At 33.8% G+C, this 23,922-nt stretch overlaps 1 protein-coding gene, 1 long non-coding RNA gene and 1 pseudogene across 2 annotated transcripts; 1 reads left to right on the top strand and 2 right to left on the bottom strand.

Moving 5' to 3' along the window:
• Positions 1–4,275: 4,275 nt before the first annotated feature.
• Positions 4,276–5,544, bottom strand: LOC126772014 (uncharacterized). The gene is made up of 4 exons (XR_007669610.1): positions 5,425–5,544; positions 5,242–5,351; positions 5,005–5,161; positions 4,276–4,343 (listed from the first exon to the last, which is right to left on the bottom strand). It is a non-coding gene; the product is annotated as an uncharacterized LOC126772014 (long non-coding RNA).
• Positions 5,545–10,615: 5,071 nt separating this feature from the next.
• Positions 10,616–11,478, top strand: LOC126772063 (uncharacterized; annotated as a pseudogene).
• A 1,623-nt stretch (positions 11,479–13,101) lies between these two features.
• LOC126772061 (uncharacterized) lies at positions 13,102–23,638 on the bottom strand. The gene is made up of 5 exons (XM_050492236.1): positions 23,581–23,638; positions 21,843–22,222; positions 20,968–21,080; positions 20,224–20,320; positions 13,102–13,137 (listed from the first exon to the last, which is right to left on the bottom strand). Exons 1-5 carry the CDS (start codon positions 23,636–23,638, stop codon positions 13,102–13,104), a joined length of 684 nt encoding a protein of 227 aa, XP_050348193.1.
• Positions 23,639–23,922: the final 284 nt, after the last annotated feature.

Here is a 23,922-nt window from a genome sequence, read left to right as displayed (position 1 = left end):
TTTTGCTATAAGCATTTCACTATCTACCGATCATTAACTAATACAAAAGAATTGAGTACAAAGGGACGAAAGCTTTTTACGAAACGTAAAAAGCTGAGTCAATCAATCAAACGCAATATACCAATACTCAATATAAAGTCGATAATATAGACCTCACAGAAAGTAAACTTCGTAACATTATACAGCAAGATTTAGCTTTAACAATACATAATTTAGTAACCACGCAGCTAAATACTATTAATGATCAAATAAAAGGTTTTTGTGAATCACTTAACTTTATTAATGCGCAGTATGAGCAAATGAAATCAAAACTTGAGAAAAAATTAAACATTGGTGACCAACTAAAACGTGAAAATGATAATCTTTAATCCTCTGTAAAAGACCTTACCTCTAGATTAAATATTGTTGAAGTGCATATGAGAGAGTGCAATGTTGAGATAAATGGTATTCCTGAGCATGGAAATGAAAATTTATCAAATGTAATTGTTCAATAAGTAATGTTATTGTAAATCCTTTGACGGAAGACGACATAAAACATGTTACTAGAGTTGCGCAATGTAACCGAAACACCGAAAACGAAAAACCGCGATCAGTCATCGTCAAGCTACAAAGTGCAAGACATCGAGACGCGATGTTAGCGGTTGTTGCTCAATTTAATAAAAAAAATCTAAAGAAAAACTAAATCACATCACCTCGGAATGAGGGACATGTAAACCTATATATGTTTCGGAATATTTATCGCCAGAAAATAAAGCACTTCACGCAGCCACACACACTAGAGCCAAGGAAATGAAATACCGCTTCACTTGGGTGAGAAATGGAAAAAGTTTTGTACGTAAGGATGAATTGAGCCAGGCAAAACAAATCAAGAATGAAGATTGTCTGAAGCTTATAAGCTAACATCATTATTTCTACCAGTATTATGGGTTAGCAAAATGTTAGATATATACTATCAAAACGTAAGAGGCAACAAAAACGTACGATATCCTAAAAAATTTCCTAAATTCTAATTATAAAGTTGTAATTTTTACTGAAATATGGTTGAACTTCGCAATCTCTAGTAATGAGCTGTTTGATTCACGCTATATAGTGTACAGGAAGGATCGTTTTTGTTCAGAACTCTCAAAAAAAGACGGAGGAAACGTATTAATTACTATATCTAAAGATATTTCTTCTTGCCGAGTATGTCATTGGGAGACCGACAATGAAATGATGTGGGTTAAATTAGACATAACCAGTGATTATTCTGTTAAAAAAGGCGGTGTTTGTGTTGTATACCTACCACCTCCGGTAAAAGTAGAAAATACTAAATTTTTTTTTGAAAATATATATGTTGTTACTAATCAAATTGATGATGTAATAGTAGTAGGCGGTTTTAATATGGGCCTTATTGAATGGAATGCAGGTGATGATTGTACGTATTTGATTCTGTATCATCCTAATCTGTTAATAAGTCTCTCGTATCCTCATATATCATACATCCGACCCAAAGTCTGTATACGATACAATTTTTATAAGGCTGATTATGCAGAGATTGGTAACGAATTAAGTGATATGGATTGGTATTACAAATTTTCCAATTGTAATAATGTTAATGCCATGATAGAGATACTTTACAGCACTCTGTATGAAATAATAGAGCGATTAGTACCTAAGCGAAAATTACGGAATTCTAAGTATACTAAATGGTTCAAACACAACCTTACTAAGTTACTCAAGGAAAAGGAGAAAATATGGTAACCCTAGGGATAAACTTGAATTTCAAATATTGCGTAGTCACTGCTGCCATGATTTATTTGATAGTTGTTATAATAACTACAAAAGAAACGTCGAATATAATATTCAAAAGAATCAGACTTTATTTTGGAATTACTTTAAAAGCAAACGTAATGTAAATTTTTTGCCTGCATCTATGTCGTTGGGTGGCATTAGCGCTAGTTCAGGCGTAGAAATAGCCAACCTTTTCGCTAGCCACTTTTCTTCTGTCTATCCTAATGAATCTACACACACGATAACTCCAAATAATATACATTACACTTCACACACATATAACTCACATTACAACACTTACTAAAATAACATTTAACGAAGAGGTGTTAAAAAAAATTAAATCATTAGATCCTGAAAAAGGAGCGGGTCCAGACGAAATTCCACCTATTTGAATAAAAAGATGCGGCTCTGCTCTAGCTTTTCCATTGACGTTAATTTTTAATAATTCTATAAAGGACGGTATTTTCCCCGAGGAATGGAATAAAGCGCGAATAGTACCAGTTCACAAATATGGAGACCGATCGAATAACTACCGTCCAATCTCTATCCTTTCCTGTCTTTCTAAGCTGTTAGAGAGCCTAGTGTATCCCTTGCTTAATAAACATTTTAACAACATCATCACACACTCGCAGCACAGTTCAAACTAATCTAACACATTTTACTTCAGACTTGGCATTAGCGATGGACAGGGGGGACCAGATAGATGCTATACATGCTGATTTCAGTAGCGCATTTGACAAAGTAAACCATCAAATACTTCTTAATAAATTACATCAGTATGGCCTTGGAACCACTCTACTTAGATGGTTTCAGTCATATTTGGCATAAAGATCTCTTACAGTTGCCGTAACTGGGTTTGAATCTCAGATATATTTAGCTAAAAGTGGGGTTCTAATGGCTCACATTTGGGTCGCCTCTTGTTTCTCGTTTTTATAAACGATATTACTGAGAATATAAAGTATTGTATGTGTTCATTTGTGTTTGCAGACGATCTCAAAATATACAAAACAGTAAAATACGGTCGTATTGTACGACCTCAACAATATTATTGCATGCTGTCATCTCAAAAATATGACTGTTAACGTAGGCAAATGTTTTCATATAAAATTTACCTGTAAGAAAAAACCGCTTGTTTCTAGTTACTCAATTGAAAATAAAATATTACAAGAATTATCGCAAATTAAAGACTTAGGAGTCACTATTGACAGGCGTCTAACCTTTGTAACTCATGTTGATAACATATTTGTTAAAGCGGCTCAAAATCTTGGTTTTATCAAGCGGAACACTCAAGGCTTTTCAAGGAAAACTAAATTACTCTTGTACAATTCATTGGTGCGTAGCTTAGTCTTGAGTATGCTAGTGTTATATGGAACCCACTGTATAGCGTACAATCTCAGCGTATTGAGAGTATTCAGCGAGCCATTACGAAACATCTTGCTTTTTCATGAAAAGGATTTTTCGTATAAATTTTGCCAAAGAACGTTTGGCAAAATTTATACGATTTCTCTTCGGAGTAGGCGCGAAATGTTAGAACTTAAATTCCTACACAGTATTATTAACTATAAGGTAACCAACTCAGACTTAATTGAGAGAATACTGATATCAGTTCCGTCTAAGTCACACAGAAGTACTCACACACACAAAATATTTCATACTCCTTGCGTAAAGTCTCATATTGGTAAACAAGCTCCCTTAGTACGGTTGTATAGTAAATATAATAATATCGTTAGATCAATACCGAGATTGACATTTTTTATGACTCTACCTTAATCTTCAGAAATAAGTTACTTAATTATTATAAAATGCATGATTCGTTTTAATTATTACTTTTAATAATTTTAATTATGATTTCGACGATTGATTCTTTATAATAACAATGACATTATTTATTATTTAATTTTGACATTTTTAATAGTTACAGATGATTTTTTGTTACTTTTAATTTAAATTAGATTAGATGGAATCTGGAAGTGCTATTGTAATTGACATGCATATTAGATTTACTATTCCTGTTTAATAAAATAATTATTTTTAATGCTTTATATGTATGTTGTAAGTATGCTATTACAAATAAATAAATATTTATTCCGAATATATCTCCCCGAATACGCGGGCGAAAACTTGTAATAAATAATTTTAAAAATTTTAAGCGGTATATTTGGTATAAATAGAGTACAGCCAGTAATAGTATCGTGGTTATAATACTCTAATAATATTTTACTTCAGTTATTATTAGATCTAAAACATTTGAGAAATGCATCGGTTGCATACTGTGGTCACGCATAATGAAATCTTTTGTTTGATATTTATTGGAGGACAACCGTCGGGTACTTGGGTGTCCTCAGTTCAATAGAAGTTTATCCACCATACCATTTTAGTTTTATCTTTACCTGTGTTTCGACGCCAATAGATCTGGTTTCGACTGTAAAAATTTAAACGTAATTAATTAAAATAAATCCTTATTTAGATTCGTTATCTATATACAATTAGAAGCTATCACTTACAAGTATTATCATGATGACTCCGGTGGGGGTTTATGTGCAACTCCAGTAAAGCTTACGCAGCGTCGATATCTGAAAACGTAGTCATTTTAACGCTTAATTAACTGCAATTTAAAATAAATAAATACTTCTAAGTAAAAGCTCACTAAGAAACTGTAAAACTGTTTATCGATTCGTTATTGTTTAGAAGTTCAAATAAGCTTTCGATGGCAATTGTCAGCAGTTATTCAAAGTACCGTGCTTTTCATTCCTAGTATAAAATATAAGGTACATGTTTTCGGCTAAACTCGGCCGCTAAGCATTACTTTGTATAACAAGGCAACCTCAATAAACCTATTGTTTATTTTCCTTATCCTTTTGGATGCTCTTTTCTAGAACGAATGTTTCTACTTGTATCTTTTTAAACTAGTAGGTATTATACTAAAGTTGTACTAAGCAATATAACCGATTAAGTCCAAATACATTTAAATAAAATCATTTTCTGAAATGTTTGTTAACCCTTATTATAAAAATTTCATTATTTAGTATTAATATTTTCTTTGAAAAAATACATGTTTAATATAATATTTTCATTAAATCTTCTTCTTATTTTGTTCACGGGTTCTAAACATTTTGCTTTCGTCAGCACATTCCGTGGTTATGCTGGTTCTAAACACAAGAAATAAGAAAAATGAATACAAACTGATATAAAATCAATATATCTTTACATTAATGAAAGTTAGTTAAACTTTACCTTACTACATTCTCTGGTACAGAATAATTTTCTACCACAGTTTAAACAATATCATTTACTAGAGCTGCGTCTAGTTTCTTTTTAGCAGGTTTGTCAGGAAAAGCCGGTGAAGGCTTTCCTGTTCGCTAACAGAGATGCTAAATGAGCCGCCAATACCCTGAAAAGAATATTGTGCCATGTTAATATGAATATCGACATGAAGTGGTGAACATGTCCAAGAATGTCATTTAAACCTACTTTCTTGAAAAGGCAGCTGTCAAAAGTTTACGAGTGCCATTCGTATAAGTCTAGTCCATGTTCTCGAGAAGTCTGGCTGGAACTGATGCATTTCCGTCTCCAATTAAAACCTAAAATGATTATGTTTATATTAATTATTAAATATATTCCATGTAAAATAAACTAAGGCGCCAAAACCCATACCATTTCGTTATTTGACTTATTCGAATTTCTTAGTTTTAAAGTTCCTTTCTCTTCTTTATGAGCTCTCATGTTACTGTTTGTAAAGACATCGCGTTCTTTTGCAAATGTTCAATCACAGTCTCCAAGAGGACTCTAAAATTAATTATAAATAGAAGTTATTTAGTAATGTCTCATAGTTAACATTAAAAAAAACTATATTACATATACACACATTACGAAAACTCTGTATGAATCGAATTATTTTAATCCTCTCGTCTTTATTAAAATTCTAATATGATTTTGATTTAATTAACTAAGTACATGGTTGACAGTCGCGAACGACAGACATAAATTAAACATGAAAACTCAGTGGTAGATACCTACTTGACCCTGCTACTACAAATGTTCAAATATGTACCCTCGATCTTAGATTAAACTTAACATGTTCCCATTGGGTTATTTTGATGCTGTTATATTTTTGAGCAAAAAAAAACTAAGACACCATTATGATTTATTGTCATTTCTCATTATTCTATCTTCATTATTGTCAGTTAACCGCGGTTTTTTGGTCATGACATTTAAATTTGTACTTGATTCATTATTTTGTCAAAAAAAGCTATAAAATATACTTTATTTAGAAGTAATTACATATTTTTAATTGATAAATAAATGTTCAAGATGACGATATGCAGATGGGCTATCGGCCGGCCGTCCATCCTTACGAAGTAGGACTAAGTGACCCTCCTTCCATGTCACCGGGAATCGGCCTTGCTCTAAGTAGGACGAAAAAATACACCTGAGCTTCGTTGCAAATGCTTCTAACATCAGGACGTTGAGCCAGATTCAGCCTGAGATCCCATCCGGTCCAGGGGCTGCATTTTTGGAACGCAGACTTGACAAAGCTGCTTCAAGCTCATCTTGAGTGACCATCAACCAACCAGGCACCAAGGTGTCTACATTTTCTTCTATGTGAGGCGTCGACATAAAAGTGGGGGAGTAGTCCGCTCTATCTGGGAATAATGCCTCGATAACACTTCTCAATACTTGCGGTTGCAGGCTGAGTGTTATCGGCGGCGCCCAAGGGTGGAGCTTACCTCGAACCAATCGATATGGACTGCCCCCATGGGTCTCGATTGACCAGGTCTATCATGTGATGGTATGCAGTCTCTTTCGCACTTTGAATGGCAAGCTTTAGAGCCTTTTTTGCATCTTTGTAGGCCGCATAGAATTGTTCTTCTCCAGCTTCTAATTGAGACTGTTGTCGTCGCCGTCGTCTGCGATGTCTTGTGTATCTCCGTCGGGCTTTAACGCAGGTTTTACGCAATGCGGCAATTTCGTCCGACCACCAATAAACTTGCTGTCTGGAGGGAGTTGCCTCGACCCGAGGCATAGAAGCGTCACAGATGTCAGCCATAGCGCTACGCAGTGAGCTAGCTATCTCATCAATATCGACAGGTTGCTCTATCGGACTGAATATCCATGTCTGAACAATTGCGGCTTCGATCAATACATCCTTGTTCAGACGTTTCGAGCTCCATCGAAGTTTGGTCAGTCTTCCAGCTTGCGCATTCTTTGTTATTTGACTTCCAGTGATTTCGAAAAGAATATACCGGTGATCAGATAGGGTTTCTATGTCCTCAGCGACCCTCCAGTTCTGAACGCGGTTTATCAAAGTGGTACTCGCGAATGTGATATCAACAATTGACCCGCCTTGTTGCCTCACACATGTGTTGATGCTAAGATCGACTTCTGACAACCATTCTTCCACGAGTTTTCCACGGGCGTCAGTAGTTGGACATCCCCACATCACTGATTTTGCGTTCAGATCACCCGCAAGAACCACGGAAATGTGGTTGGTGTGACTGAACACGGCCTCGACCCCATTCAGAAATTGTTCAAATTCTGCCACGGTTTTGTTCGGAGAAAAGTATGTCCCGATGACTAGAACTTTCCCGACGTATGCCGCAATCCATCCACAACCTTTGAACACTGCCAAAATGAAGGGCACCAGGGTTCTGTAGGACCAGGGCTACCGTATTATTTGCATCCCCAACCCAATTATAACCGTCGGCCACATGTGTGGACCACTCGAGCATACTCTGTACGAGTAGATCTTGCGCTCGGGCACAGTGGTTGATGTTATCTTGTAACACCTTAAGGTTCATAGTCGTTTTATGGCTAATTGTCTTCCTCCATGGCTACGACGTCACTTGCCTGACATGTCGTCTGTGAGGGCTTCAAGGTAACAGCGTTCCTAGGCCTATTCTTATCAGAAACAGATGCATTGCAAGCTTTGCACCCCGATGCGTGACTGACTGCGGTCAACCTGTGCTGTGCATTTCGCCCCTTTGTGCCCTATAACGGAATTGCTTGGGTTCTAGGAGTTTGACCTTAGCCGATACCCATCCAACTTGTAGCCGACCAGAATTGACGATCGTTTTCGCTGCTTTTATAGGGCATCGAACCTATACAGATCCTAGCCCAGTTGGCATAACCCGGATTACACCAGGTTTTTTATGGTTTCCACTGGGCAATTCCCAGCCTGAGCTACTGCTACTGCTACCTCTGAAATGGAGATATCAGCACACTTTGTCGGTGTAGTTATCCGGACATTACCCTCATTCAGGTGTTCCCTTAGCTTTTTGGCCAAGGCATCTGCCTGCTCGGCACTGGCTATGCTCGGCACCTCAAGAATTCGAGCTCGGTTAGTGTTGTTGCGTAGGTTATACCTCTGTCCTCTGCTCCCGGTTGCAGCGTTATGACCACCGCTGAAGATTTTGGAGTGCGAAGTTTCACTCGTTTCTTGCTCTCCACGTTTTTCTCTGTAGCTATTGTTACTTGTTTTTTAGCGCCTTTCTTCAATACCGTGGCCCAAGTTTGATTCGTGGATTCCGGTTCCTCAGATGGTACAGAAGACTCTCCATGTTGCATGGCTCTTGCTGCAGCTGCATCTTGAGCGGCAAGGGTCGTTTTCTTTTTTGTCAACTTCTTCTTTTTCTTCTTTTTTGATGGCTAACCATCAAAAAAGAAGGTTAGCCATCAGGCACTCGGTTCTGCCTTTTGTTTGCGAAGAAGTGTTCGTGCCCGTCTTATTCACGTTGTTTGCACGGTCCGCAGCTAGTGGCGGCCGTAGAGTCTTCTCGGTAGAAGCCTGTCATTTAGGGATTCTATCTCGATCGCATCCATTATGGTCCCCACTTGAATCATTATCGAACGTACGAATTCGTCTGTCAGCGTCTTCTTTGGTGCTTTCTCCGTTTGTTGAATCGTTTGCTTTCCGATTGATCTCGGCAGAAGCAAGATATTCGGGAGAACTCTGTTTAAGTCGCGTGATTTCTTCCCGCAGTTCATAACTTTCCCCTCGAAGATCATTAACTTGCCTCATAAGTTGGCCGATTTCCACCTGTAGCTTTTATGTCTCCGATGTTGACGTCCTACTGTGTAGAGCTTCTACTGCAGCTTTGATAGAGGCCGCTGCTTCTTTTAGGGCACGTTGGAATGTGCCCTTTAAGTTTTTCGACCTTGTTGCTACTTTAAGTATGATATCGACATCATCAACAACCTGTTTATTTAGGGCAACAGCAGTTCGAGCATCGTCACCCTCCACCGTATGCAAACCTAGAGCTTGTCGGTTCTCGTTTGCAGAGCGTGTTCGCTCTTCAAGCTCTTTTTCCGCCTCTAGGCTTGCAGCTTCACGCTTCTTTGCTCGCGACGTCGTTTTTGAACTATTCGACTTCAACGATTTCAGGTTTGTATCTTCGCCTTCATCTTCATCGCTGGACGAAGCTGGTCCAGTTCTAGGCCGTTTTCTGGCTCTCCAGAGTCGTCCTCTTCCTGCTGCTGACTCGATTGAGTCAACGGTCCGCAGACTAGTGTCTGTATCTATGTCTGTATGTAGGGATTTCCAAAGATACTTAACGTATAAAACATAGTCCTTTATTTTAACATTTTGTGTCGCAGAATAGATTTCAAATTGAGGCAAGTGACACTAATTGTATCCTACATCTTGAATATTTAAACGTGTATATAAATCAACTTCGTTTATTAGGGACATTTTTTAAATTAATGTATAATCTGTTCCGAGTAATGTTTTTACATCTCAAGGTACATTTATTTATTCTGTAAATAGGTAAACGTAAATCGACGATCGCCTGATGATTCACCATTTACATGTATGCTTTAAATATAACTAAATATTTGTTCTATATTTGGCTATTACATCAATGACAGTCAAACAACGAAATTTATAAGACGTAAAGGTAAAATATAGGTAAGGTAAGATAGTATTTTTATAAAAGCTAAGTTTCGTTTGATCTATTATATCTATATGAAATTATGTAAAATGTTTTTTCTTCAAACAATATAAGTTAAACAAACGAACGTGCCAAATATATGGCCGCCGTCTGTAGTGTCTACAATCTTGGCTTGTGCCTAAAGAGAGAATAATTCGTAGGAGCAAATAGTTTTATCATTGCTGTAAATAAATACAAATTGACGGAGGAATAATAAATACCTGTATAAATAATTATTATCTGTGAAAAATGATTAATCTTACACTCACCATTGGACCCGTTTCACCCGTTTGGACCCGTTTGGACCCGTTTGTTATCTGAAAATGTACATAATTATATGAGATATAATATATATATATATATATATATATATATATATATATATATATATATATATATATGTATGTATGAGCATGTCGGTAGTTGAAAATCATATAATCTATACCTATATATATATAATAAAATGTAACTGATCACTGTCTGTACATGGAAGATATTTGAGTAAAACTATTATCGTGGGCCTTAAGGTCTAGCGTTCTTTCCCGACGAGCTAACTTTTTACACACAATCAATGCATGACAAAATAATATTGTTAACGATTTCGCAGAAGATTATTGTTTTTATAATTATTTGAGCACATCTGTTATTTGTCGATGTATTTGTATGTGGTATACATACTTACTACTTATACAACTTTTTGAAGAACTCAAATAGGTTTTGGGTAGGTGTCAAATAAAAGATAACACGGTTTTATAAGAGCTCTTGTTAATTTTTATTAAATAAATTGGAAGATCAATAATTACACTAATACAAATGTTCTAATTGTTCTCCCTACCTGCCAGCTAAATCTCCATAACACGGATTTAATCCCCCAGAAACAGAAACATTGAAATATTTAAAAAAAAAAAAATACTTGCACTATGAAGTCCATCAAGCACTCAATTCAAGAACTGACTGAACACTTCAACTCACGGATGGCTGAATTTCAAAAGACTCTTCAGAGTTCTATCCCAGCATCAAGTCCAACCACCAACATAGCGGCTCAGTTTAATACATTTAGAGTCTTTGTTTTAACTGCGTTGGAGAGCCTTCAGAAGCAAGTTGAACTCCTGTCAAAGCAATACATCCAAATGGAGTTAGTTAGTAGAAGGAAGATGCTCTTGCATGGAATTCCTGAAGAAGTAAAGGAGAATGTACCAACTGTGGTGTCGAGGGTTTTATCAGATCATCTCAAGTTGCCTGAGCTTACCATGGATAAGCTCAGCCGATGCCAGCGATTGGGTCAATCCACGCGAGATAAGCCTCGAGCTATTCTTGTCAAATTCCATGATGCGTTGCTTTGTAATAAAATCTGGTACTCGAAAACATCTCCAAAAATACAGGTGTGACTCTTTCGGAATTCCTTACTAAGGAGAGACATGAACTGTTTATGGCTGCGAGACGGAAGTTTGGAATATCTAAATGCTGGACGAAGGATGGTGCCGTTATTGTTACTGGGTCAGACGGTAAGCGCCATCGTCTTGTCACAACAGCTGAACTTAATTCAATTAAATGCACACAAAATGATATTACTTTGGCTACTATTCCTGCTGCTATTCCCAGTACCAGTTCTGTAGACTCAATTGCTAAACCTACTAATATATATTTTGTTTTTTTTTTTTTTTTTTATTCATATATATTTTAACTTTTTATCCATTTTTATATATATTTATTTTTTAATTATTATTATTTTTAGTATTTTATACATACATATAATAGTTGGTTGTTAATATAACCAGCATGATTTCAAACACTCTCAGTTTAAGCGACTCGAAAGACAATAGTGAGTATCTTAGTACGTCACTAAGATAGTTTTCATAGTGCTTCTCTTCCACTAAACTCTCTTTTAGATTCAACTTTCTCCGGTTTCACTAGAAACTTTAATGTAGTGTATATAAATGCACAGAGTATACCTTCTCATTACCCCGATTTGCTGTCTTCCTTCGATAGTAAAAATATTCATGCCGTCCTTATATCCGAATCTTTCCTGAAACCCTGCTTACCTTCAACTTCTTACTGTTTGCCTGGCTTTCATCTGATCCGGAATGATCGTACCGGTAAAGGTGGTGGTGGAGTGGCAATATATCTCTGTAGTCATATCCCCTTTACTATTTTAAATAAATCTCCTACACAATACTGCGAGTCATCTGAATATATTTTTATTGAAGTCTTATTCGACCATCTCAAACTACTACTGGGCGTTTTTTATAGTCCGTCCCTTACTATTAATTATTTTGATAATTTTGAAAATTTGTTGGAACAATTTAGTGCGTCTGTTGATCACGCAATAATTATGGGAGATTTCAATACTTGTTTAATTAAAGATGATCAACGCGCCAAACGTTTTAAAAATATAATTAATAGCTGTAACCTTAATGTACTTCATACGAACGCAACTCATTTTTTTCCGAATTGTTTGCCATCGCTGTTGGACTTAATGGTTGTTTCCTCGCCTAGTCATGTTGATGCGCATGGTCAGCTTCCCGCTGAAGCCTTTTCTAACCATGACTTAATTTATTTATCCTATGGAATACGGCCTCCGCGGGCTAAGCCCGTAATATTTAGTATCTCCTTTTTATATGTAAATGCACTTACCTGTTCTCTTACAAAAATTCTTTCACCAAAGTTTGTCTGTTAGAGATCGCTATAAGCGATAAGACTGCCTTTGCGCACCATTTTTTTATTTTCTTTTTCTTTGATTGTTTCCTACTTCTCTCATCTAATGTATATGTTGTGCAAAAAGTGTTAAATAAATAAATAAATACTAACTAGTACCTCGGTAGGTATATATTAAACAGAGGTACTCTATTTATATATTTTATATATGAGGATATAGTAAAGATTAAAAAAACCGTATTGATTAATGTGAGATTGCTTCTGTCGAAAAATAAATGCTTCAAAAATGTATACTACGACGCGATCTCGATATCGATATACGATCTTCTTACAATTTATTATATTCATAAAATATACGAGATTTTATAAATCTTAATAACTATAAGGCTGGTCGCAGTTAAATAAATTTAGGCTTAGATATATAATGACCGTTTTTATAGTTATATGATTCACCTAAATTAAGCTAGGTGGCTCGCTTGAAAATTTTTAAATTATTTTTTACAAATTTTCGCCCGTGTATTCAAGGGAGGTATATAAGTTATAAATATAGTATAGTTCAGTCAGTAATAGTATCGTTATAATATTCTAATAATATTTTACTTCAGTTATTATTTGATCTAAAACATTTGAGAAATGCATCGGTTGCGTACTGTCTCATGTGTAACGAAATCTTTTGTTTGATATTTATTGGGAGACAAATGTCGGGTACTTAGGTATCCTTAGTTCAAAAGAAACCATTTTAGTTATATCGTTACCTGCGTGGCGACGCCAATAGATCTTGTTTCGACTGTTAAAATTTAAACGTTATAAATTAAAATTAATCCTTATTCAGATTTGTTATCTATCTATAATAAGAAGCTATCACTTACAAATATTTTCGTAATTACCTTGATGGGGGTTGTTGTGCAGCTTGATGGGGGTTGTGTATAGGGAAATAAATTGCAATTTAAAATAAATAAATATTTCTTAGTAAAAGCTCACTAAGAAACTGTACACACAGACCGGGTCGTATACGCTTGGAATTGGCCGGAGCGGAGCCGCCAACTATTTCACATCGACCGGCTGGAAGAGATCTGAAAGCGGGTGCGAGCGAGAAAGAGCACGCAAGCGGAGCCGGTCGGCTCCTTTTATTACTTCACACGAAGCGCGTTCAGGCATTTTTAATGACAAAAAAGGTGCAAATGCAAAAATAAACTTTACTACAATCACTCAAAACACTGTTTCCAACGTGATAAAAATCTGCTCTCCTCTCCGAGCCGGTCTGTGTGAACGGACCCTTAGTGACCACTTACCATCAGGTGGCCCATATGCTCGTCCGCCTTCCTATTCTATAAAAAAAAAAAAAAAACAAGGAAACCTCAATAAACCTATTGTTTATTTCCTTATCCTATTGGATGCTCTTTTCTAGAACCAATGTTTTTACCTGTATCTTTTTAAACTAGTATTATACTAACGTTGTACTAAGCAATATAACCGATTAAGTCCAAATACAGTTAAATAAAATCATTTTCTGAAATGTTTGTTTAACCCTTATTATACAAATTTCATTATTTATTAATTATATTTTGTCTGAAAATATACATGTTTAATATAATATTTTCATTAAATCTATTAACAATAAATTTGAACGCAAACCTTTATTAATTAAAGAAATAAATTTAAGCGGGAGGCCTAGCCTATAAGGTCATGATTATTTTATGTTATGTGGGTAACTGTAATGCCGGAGAGACTACACCTTGACTTCCCATTAATTTTTAGTCTATTTTTAAATCATTTGCAAAATAAAATTAAAAATAATGAGGTCTCATTGCATACCACTTTTTTATCCCTGTACATACTTCTATATTTGAAAATAGTGAATTAAATCTTTTCACGGTCTAGTAAAGCACTAATAAACAATAAAAATCATCATCAAACGGTGACGGTGAGCGGTAACTATAAGTAAAATTAAGTTGTCGGTACACAGGTTTACGTCATTGCTTTAAATAATAATCAGGCGCTCCAACAATGACGCTATAATTCTCACAAAGACCTTGCTCAATAATTCTGTACTCTGCAGTGAACTGTTTGACAACCGTTACTTGGTTTATAGGAGGGACAGAGATACTTCTAGTTTGCAGTGTAAAGAGGAAGGGGGAGTTTTAATTGCTATTAAGAAAACCATTAAATCAAAACGAGTTAAAGCCTGGGAAAGTAGTTGTGAGGATCTCTGAGTGGTCATGGATATTCCTGGATTACGTTCTGCTTGTCATGCAGCTTTCTGTGCAATGTATCTCCCTCCGCCAGTGCGCCGTTCTACACTAATGCTTTCTGGATCACTGCAATACAGTTTTTGAGCAATCGACAGACTCTCTTGTGAGTATTGTGGGAGATTTTAATTTAAGTAACATTGATTGGCAATTAGCAGAGAGTTCAAGCAATAATATTGTACCAGTACAAGTGAAATTTTGTTAGATTTTATTCATATCAATGGACTCAATCAGTTTAATTTTGTGAAGAACACTGCTGATCGGATACTAGATCTTATCCTCTCGACGAATTCTTTATGTTATATCAGGCAATCTGTTAACCCCCTTAAGTAATGTTGACCAACAGTATCCACCTCTTGATATTGTAATTCCCTTGAAAATTGTAACAAGGCTTCCGTATGAAAACATTAAAGCAAGACCAATTTTTCAGAAGGGAGATTATCTATCAATTTGTGAAAAATTAAAAACATAGACTGGGATGCTATATTTAGGGGACAGTTTGATGTGAATGGGATGTTACGGATCTTTTATGATACACTGAACGCAGTCATCAAAGAATTTATACCATTTCGTGTGCCTAAGAGTAACACATATACTGTCTGGCTTAACTACAGATTTATTAAAATAATAAAAGTGAAATATAGGATAAGAATACGTTACAGAAAATATGAAAACCCGTTAGATGAAGTAGATTTAAAATATATTAGTAAAAAATGTGATAGACTAGCCACCGTATGCTATAATAATTAAATAAAATCTTTAGAAGATATGGAAAAACTACCACTTCAGATGCTACAGAAATTTGTAAGCTATTTTCAAATTACTTTTCCTCTGTCTATTATTATATTCTATTCAATTCAAACTATCTTAAATTATTAGAAAATTATAGTTTATAGTATATGTTTAAATCAGCCTGTTTTAGACGAAGATACTATACTTAAAAAACTAAAAAGTGTAGGTATCAATAAGGGTGCCGTTCCTGATGGAATTCCACCGATGTTTATCGTTGCATGCTCCTCTGAATTAGTTCACCCACTGTCAATAATTTATAATAAGTCTTTAGTGTCTGGGGTTTTTCCATCAGTGTGGAAAGTTGCAAAGGTGGTTCCTATTTATAAATCAGACGACAAAGAATCTATATTCAACTACAGACCAATCTCAATTTTATCAAAATTCGCAAAAATATTCGAATCATTAATTTGTCCTTACATCTATAAGCACCTCAAATTATATTTAAGCGATCATCAGCACGGATTTGTTGATTTCCGATCCACCGATTCAAATCTGGTTCCATTTACAGAATTATTAATTGGTGCAATACTCGGGCCATCAAGCTAATGTAATAAACACCGACTTCAGCAAGGCCTTTGATAAAGTTCCACACAATATTTTAATTTCCAAACTACGTGCTTACGGTATTTCTGGTTGTTTCCTAAAGCGATTGAGTTCATATCTACAAGACAGACAATTCTTTGTGGTAATGAATGGTTATGAATCGAATATACAAAAAATATCGTCAGGTGTTCCTCAAGGTTCCCATTTGGGACCAGTGTTGTTCAATTACTTTATTAATGATTTTCCAAACTGTTTTCTTTTCTCTGACGTTTTATGTTTGCTGATGATTTAAAGTTTGTCAGTGTAATTAAGTCAAATGAAGATCTATACGTTTACAAAGCGACATCAATAGGCTCATACTATGGTGCTGGTATGGTACTAGGCTCCCTCGCAGCTCGATCACACCACTCTGTCCACCTCTTAGAAAGACTGCGTTAGGTGCCAACTCTTCCTGTTCGAGATTATGTAAAGTGATAAATACTTGCAGTGATCAAATCGATCTACATTATGATTGAAATCAACTTGTACTGGCTTATCTTACTTTGATTAGTAAAATAACTACTTTTATAAGACACTTTCAGATATACATATTCTTGTTATTCATTTTTTTTTTTCGTGTATCGTAATTAAATTTTCGTTTATCTATGATTAGTGTTAAATGAATTTGCTGTAGCTACTTATTTCTTTTTATGTAATGTAAGTATTACAAGCGGTGTTTACCTATAATTAGTTGTTGCGCTATTCTATGTATATATATATTTTAAAATGTATTATGTGTTATATTCAGTGAAAACAACTGTTGGTAAACCTTAATAAATAAATAATAATAATAAATAACTATACGTTTAAACATGACCGAGGAACTGTTAACACTTGTGTGTTTTATGTGGGTTAAATGAGTTAATGAAAAACAGTCCAATAATTAATACACTCAATTTATAATATTCAGACAGCGTAACGTTGTGCCAGGAATTATTTAAAATGATTGAGCTTATTTCGTGCGTCCTACCCACTTTATACAAAAAATAATCAGAAGTCAGTTTACGAACTAATAAAGTTAAATTATTGTTTACATCGTAATTTTATAATATGATGATTAACGAAATTATTAATAATGAATTATAGACATAATAACGTATAGGTAAATAAATCACGAAGATAAATATCATTGGGAGTAGTTATTATAAGCCACACTTGTTAACAGAACTGATATAAACAGATCCGTTTCGTTTGACATTATTTGATAAACGATGCGATCGAAATCACGCACTGAAATATGAACTTAATTATATTTTTGATCAACTACTCAGTACAACAATCGTCAAAAGAATGCCAGCCGCCAGCAAATCCTTACTTTTTAAATAACTAAATTACGACATGTTTATTTTTAGCAATAAAAATACCATATGTACTTTATTACAAATATAATTAATATTAACGTTTTATAATTATAAAAACAATATTAAATTATTTTTAATCTTAATTAAAAGTCGAAATATATTTCAATTAGCTTAATTATTTATTACTTACTATAATAAAAACATGCACCGGAAATATCGAGTTTACACAGTCGTGACAAAAATAAATCATATTTACATTTCAAAATTATTAAAACAATATTAGATAATCATAAAACATACCCAAAATATCTATTAAATCTTATTTAATTTAATTCGTTACTTATAATAATCTGTAAGGAAATCATAGTGTTAACACCGTAAGTACAAAATGTTAGTGACTTGCTTAATTCATTAATCATACCAAAATTATTTTAATGAGAAAGTTCTTTAAATTATGAATTATAATTTATTATTCCACTTTTTACTCACTTTATAGCAAAAAGTTGTTAATAATATTTCCTGTGTTGTTTAAGTTCTGAATTAGATAGCGCTTTACAAATATATATAAAAATTTGGTTTAATTTATTACTTACAATGAAACCAGATGGCAGCACGGTCCAGCGCCCATATAACTATATATGTACATAACATTACCTATCTAGGTTCAAGTGACATTCTTGCAAGAGTAACTGAGACACTAAATTGGCAATATCGGTGAGAATTTATTTATTTATATAGTGTTTAATGTTATTTAAAATATTATTTATTTATTTAAGCATCTTGAAAATAGCTAAGGAGATCCTCAACTATTTCCTCATATTATTTTATATTTTATTTTTTACTTTCATATGTATTTAGGACAGACCTAAAATGTTTGGTTTATTATAAAATTAATAACTGTTTGCGCCGCTCGAACTGACTGAACGCGACGCCGCTGTAAAACGATTATTTGTAAAATCAGCCGCGCATCGTCGGTAGTGGGGAATTAAGCGCGGGAGTAAGACGTGTTTCAAGAAGTCAGCAAGTTGAGTTGTTTTCGTTGAAGAAGTGAAGCCAATTGAAGCGAAGATTATTATATGAATATAAAATAGCTCTTTTAAGAGCTTGACATTACGTCATACTACGTCATTGCATGCTGCTTCTTGTTTCAAATAAACAGTTCTTTTCAGAACTATTCATTGTTTCAAACGATGACGTTGTATAATGAGGCATGCGTGGCGTGTGTATTCTTGTTGCTATGCGTACTGCTACACCTATATTGATTCGATTTCAAAGTTCCGTTATCCTTTCCGTAGAAAACCTTTTCGCCTCGCAAATTTTATATGTACTCATGCGAGATGACTATATATTTATTTATATAATTTGTATTTATTATAAAGCAAACAAATTTATTTAAATTAGATGTTATATTAGTGATTTACTAGACCGTGAAAAGATTTAATTCACTATTTTTAAATATAGAAATATGTACAGGGATTAAAAAAGAGTGGTAAGTAATGAGACCCCATTATTTAAAAAAAAAAAAAAAAAGCCGAGATGGCCCAGTGGTAAGAACGCGTGAATCTTAACCGATGATCGTGGGTTCAAACCCGGGCAAGCACCACTGAATTTTCATGTGCTTACTTTGTGATTATAATTCATCTCGTGCTTTACGGTGAAGGAAAACATCGTGAGGAAACCTGCATGTGTCTAATTTCACTGAAATTCTGCCACATGTGAATTCTACCAACCCGCATTGGAGCAGCGTGGTGGAATAAGCTCCAAACCTTCTCATCAAAAAGAGGAGAGGAGGCCTTTAGCCCAGCAGTGGGACATTCACAGGCTGTTACGGTTACGGTACGGTATTAATTTTTTTTGCAAATTATTTGAAAAATAGATTAAAATGTAATGGGAACTCTAGCTGAACAGACTTACAGTATTCTCTCCTAAATTATGTTATGTGGGTTATCGTACCTACATAACATAAACTAATCATACATATAATACATAACATAAAATAATGAATGTATCAGCTATGCCGCCCGCTTAAATATTTTTTTTTTAATAAAAAATGTTTACGTTCAAATTTCTTAATTGATTTTATGAAAATATTATATTAAACATGTATTTTTTCAGACAAAATATTATTACTAAATAATGAAATTTGTATATTTGGACTCAATCAGTTATATTATTTAGTACAACTTTAATATACTTACTAGATTAAAAAGATACAGATAGAAATATTAAGAGTTTAGCCGAAAACCTTATATTTTATGCCTGGAAAGGACAATTGAAAAGAATGGTATTTTGAATAGCTGCTGACAATTGCTATCGGAAGCTTATTTTAACTATAACCTAAACAAAATCGAATCGATAAACAGTAATCGATATAGTTTGTAGATAGTCAATTACTGTTTCTTGTGTTTCTTAGATTTTATTAAGAAATACTTGATTCATTATTTGGTCAAAAAAAAAGCTATAAAATATATTTTATTTAATAGTAATTACATATTTTCAATTGAATAATATATAATTGAATAAATGGTAAAAATTGATTTTAGATCTTTGTCTCCTTAATCTCAAACAGTGGTGGATTCGTCCGATGTAGCAGAAGATGGCGGGACGTTCTCTCGGTTTTGTTGTTCGCGCTTTTTTCTAAACCGTTGACGATTTCTATATAACTTTGCTTCGTCCGAACATTTCGTCGTAATGGAGTTCCTGTAATTTTATTAACACTTAGTCTCCGGACTACAAAAACATATTTTGTCATTTGCTTAATTACTTTTAATAATTAGTTTTATGTTATCTGATTTTTTGTTAGATGGTATAATACAAATATATTTTATTTTCTTAATAAAATATCTAAACATTAAAAAGTTTAAGGGTACAAAAGTTACGGGATTAAAATATGAATACCAACCTAACAATCCTTTTAGAAACATTGCACCTTTCAGCGACGGTGTTGACAATATCGTCTACTAATTTGGGATCCAATTGCTTTTTCGGTGGTTTATTCGCAAACGCTGGTGACTGCTTTCCAGTTAAGGAATGAGTAGCTAGAATTCTAAAAAGGTTTATTTTTAATTTAATCATTTTTATTAATATTTTCAAAGATACTTAATGTATTAAGACATAGTCCTTTATTTTAACATTTGGTGCCGCAGATTTCAGTTTGAGGCAAGTGACTCTAATAGTATCCTACATCTTGAATATTTAAACGTGTATAAGTATCAACTTCGTTTATTAGGGACATTTTTTAAATTAATGTATAATCTGTTTCGAATAATGTTTTTACATCTCAAGGTACATTTATTTATTCTGTAGATAGGTAATCGCAAATCGACGATCGACTTAAGTATTGTCTCAAATCGTTATATTTTTCCCCGTATAGGATCGGATTAAAAAAACTGTACATTGCTAGTTTGTCAGTCATTGTCTACCCTGGGACGTCGGGATCAGCAGCGGATTAAACGAACTTGACCACCGAGGCAATTCGTTTACGTACCATATTTTATTAGGCTTAATCTAAATGGAAAATGCTTTCAAATATTAATCTCGGTTATTTATACGTTATTAATTAATCTATATATTTTTTTAAATATATTTTAATTTCACTAAAAATAATTAAAACGGAGCATAATACAAGGACAATGTAAGAAATAATGCATTTGATTAATTTCTGTTTAAATGTTAACCGGAATTAGTAATTACCTTCTAGGAAAGACGGCTAGCAACAATCGTCTCGTCGCTGAGGTGTGGGAAGTCCAATCGATTTCTGTCATTAGTCTGGCAGGCACGGTGACATTGCCGTTTCCAATTGAAACCTACGAATTAAAAATACTTTAATAATTATATTGATTTCACTGTCAGTATAAGTAGGTAGTTGTTAACTTTTTTCATTATTCACTTATTTATGTTAGAATTTATATTAATCAATAATGGCTTTTATTTATTGATTGATCTTTTCCCTATAAACAGGTGATTAAGGTATTATATAGTCAGCACCTCATTACAGCGCCACATACAAAATAGACCATAGAATAAATATAATTGCTGTCTTTAAAATAATCGAATATAATAATTTATTAAATATTTTGTATCGTAATTCATAATAAAAAATAACTTTAGTCTAATGCAATTTGTTTTTATTTAATAATTTTGAAATCAAATTAGGACCATAGAAATTCTATAATTCAGTTGATTATGAGTCCTATGTAATATAAATATGTTTGCAGCCTTTAAGTTGTGGAAGCACATATATAAAGATCCCGGATGGACCAATAATAATGTTGCTGGATTTTTTTAAAGAAATTGTCAGTAGCAGCTCGGACTTCCGAAGTTAGCAGTTTTAACACCCTTGCCTCGGAAAGCACAAAGACTTTAGATCTGTACCTGGTCTCTTTCAGTAAATTACTTTTACCCATTGGACGCCAGTGAAGGAATAGAGAGATACATTATATATTCTGTGCTAATGTTAAAGTCGATTTGGATCATTAGGTCAAGTTTACGTCAAACTTTAGAGGTAATTAAATTTTATATACTTAACTACTTATGTATACACATGAATAATATATAAACATACAAACCATATCAACATTGTTAACTGACAATGGCAAACATGCGTTAGTAGTCTGCGCTGATACTCTACGTATTTTTAAGCCACCAGCCATCTCATCCATTTCGAGCTCAACACTTGACGTATTTTGAAGAACAACGGTCGGTTCTTCTACTGCTAAAATCTCTTCATTCTCATCTAGTCCTCGATCTTCAGATGTCCTATCCATTATTGATCGACTTTCATTTATTTCAACATTAGATAACAAGACTAGGACCTGCTGGTACAAGCGTTTTAATGCCGTTTCCAGTTCTTCTAAATTGACACTTGAAGGATAATCGAGAACAGGATCGGTCTGCGTTCCTTGATCGAATGTCAGTTTAAGATTCTGAACGTTCCTCTGATTTGCGGCTGAGAAATAAAAGAAAATCTTGTTATTTATGACTTAAATGGCTAAGAGTAAACCTATTATGACTGGCTTAATAGAACATTCAGCATTGCATTGCTTCTTTCCTATTTTTGATTTTCTATTGTCAAAAGGGAATACGTTATATACAGGAGAAGGTAACCCAAAGCTAATATACCACTTTTAATCGTAACCTATTGAAATAATTGTAAATGTTTGAATCAGTGCTGTAACTCGGCGGCCGACCAATCATCGTCAGTTGGCTGACTCGCCTAGCGTTGAAAGTTTTCAAGGTAAAACAAAAAACTTTTTAATTTAATTTAATCGTATATTTCGAACACTTAGTCTTTTACTATATCTATACCTATACCTATATATATATAATAAAATGTAACTGATCACTGTCTGTACATGGAATATATTTGAGTAAAACTATTATCTTGGGCCTTAAGGTTTACGCGTTCTTTCCCGACGAGCTCACTTTTTACACACAATCAATGCATGACAAAATAATATTGTTCACGATTTCGCAGAAGATTATTGTTTTTTTAATTATTTAAGCACATCTGTTATTTGTCGATTATTATTTTATGTGGTATACATACTTAATAGTTATACAACTTTTTGAAGAACTCAAATACTAATTAGTACCTCGGTAGGTATATATTAAACATAGGTACTCCATTTATATATTTTATATACGAGGATATAGTAAAGATTAAAAAAACCGTATTGATTAATGTGAGATTGCTTCTGTCGAAAAATAAATGCTTCAAAAATGTATACTACGACGCGATCTCGATATCGATACACGATCTTCTTACAATTTATTATATTCATAAAATATACGAGATTTTATAAGTCTTAATAACTATAAGGCTGGTCACAGTTAAATAAATTTAGGCTTAGATATATAATGACCGTTTTTACAGTTATATGATTCCCCTAAATTAAGCTAGGTGGCTCGCTTGAAAATTTTTAAATTATTTTTTACAAATTTTCGCCCGTGTATTCAAGGGAGGTATATAAGTTATAAATATAGTATAGTTCGGTCAGTAATAGTATCGTTATAATATTCTAATAATATTTTACTTCAGTTATTAATTGATCTAAAACATTTGAGAAATGCATCGGTTGCGTAGTGTCTCATGTGTAACGAAATCTTTTGTTTGATATTTATTGGGAGACAAATGTCGGGTACTTAGGTATCCTTAGTTCAAAAGAAACCATTTTAGTTTTATCGTTACCTGCGTTGCGACGCCAATAGATATTGTTTCGACTGTTAAAATTTAAACGTTATAAATTAAAATTAATCCTTATTCAGATTTGTTATCTATCTATAATAAAAGAAGCTATCACTTACCACGTGTGTTGTAGCGAAGCTCAAGCAGCGCTTCAGCCGCCTCGATATCGGTGAACATCTTGTAAAGGGAAATGAATTGCAATTTAAAATAAATAAATATTTCTTAATAAAAGCTCACTAAGAAACAGTAAAATTATCGATTCGATTTTGTTTAGTAGTTACAGTTCAAATAAGATTCCGATAGCAATTGTCAGCAGTTATTCAAGGTACCGTGATTTTAAATTGTCCATTTCAGGTATAAAATATAAGGTACATGTTTTATGCATTACTTTGTATAACAAGGCAACCTCAATAAACCTATTGTTTATTTTCCTTATCCTTTTGGATGCTCTTTTCTAGAAC

This window comes from Nymphalis io, chromosome 11 (genome assembly GCF_905147045.1).
Source record: "Nymphalis io chromosome 11, ilAglIoxx1.1, whole genome shotgun sequence".
NCBI classification, from domain to species: domain Eukaryota; kingdom Metazoa; phylum Arthropoda; class Insecta; order Lepidoptera; family Nymphalidae; genus Nymphalis; species Nymphalis io.
This window is presented reverse-complemented; position numbering and strand designations above follow the sequence as displayed.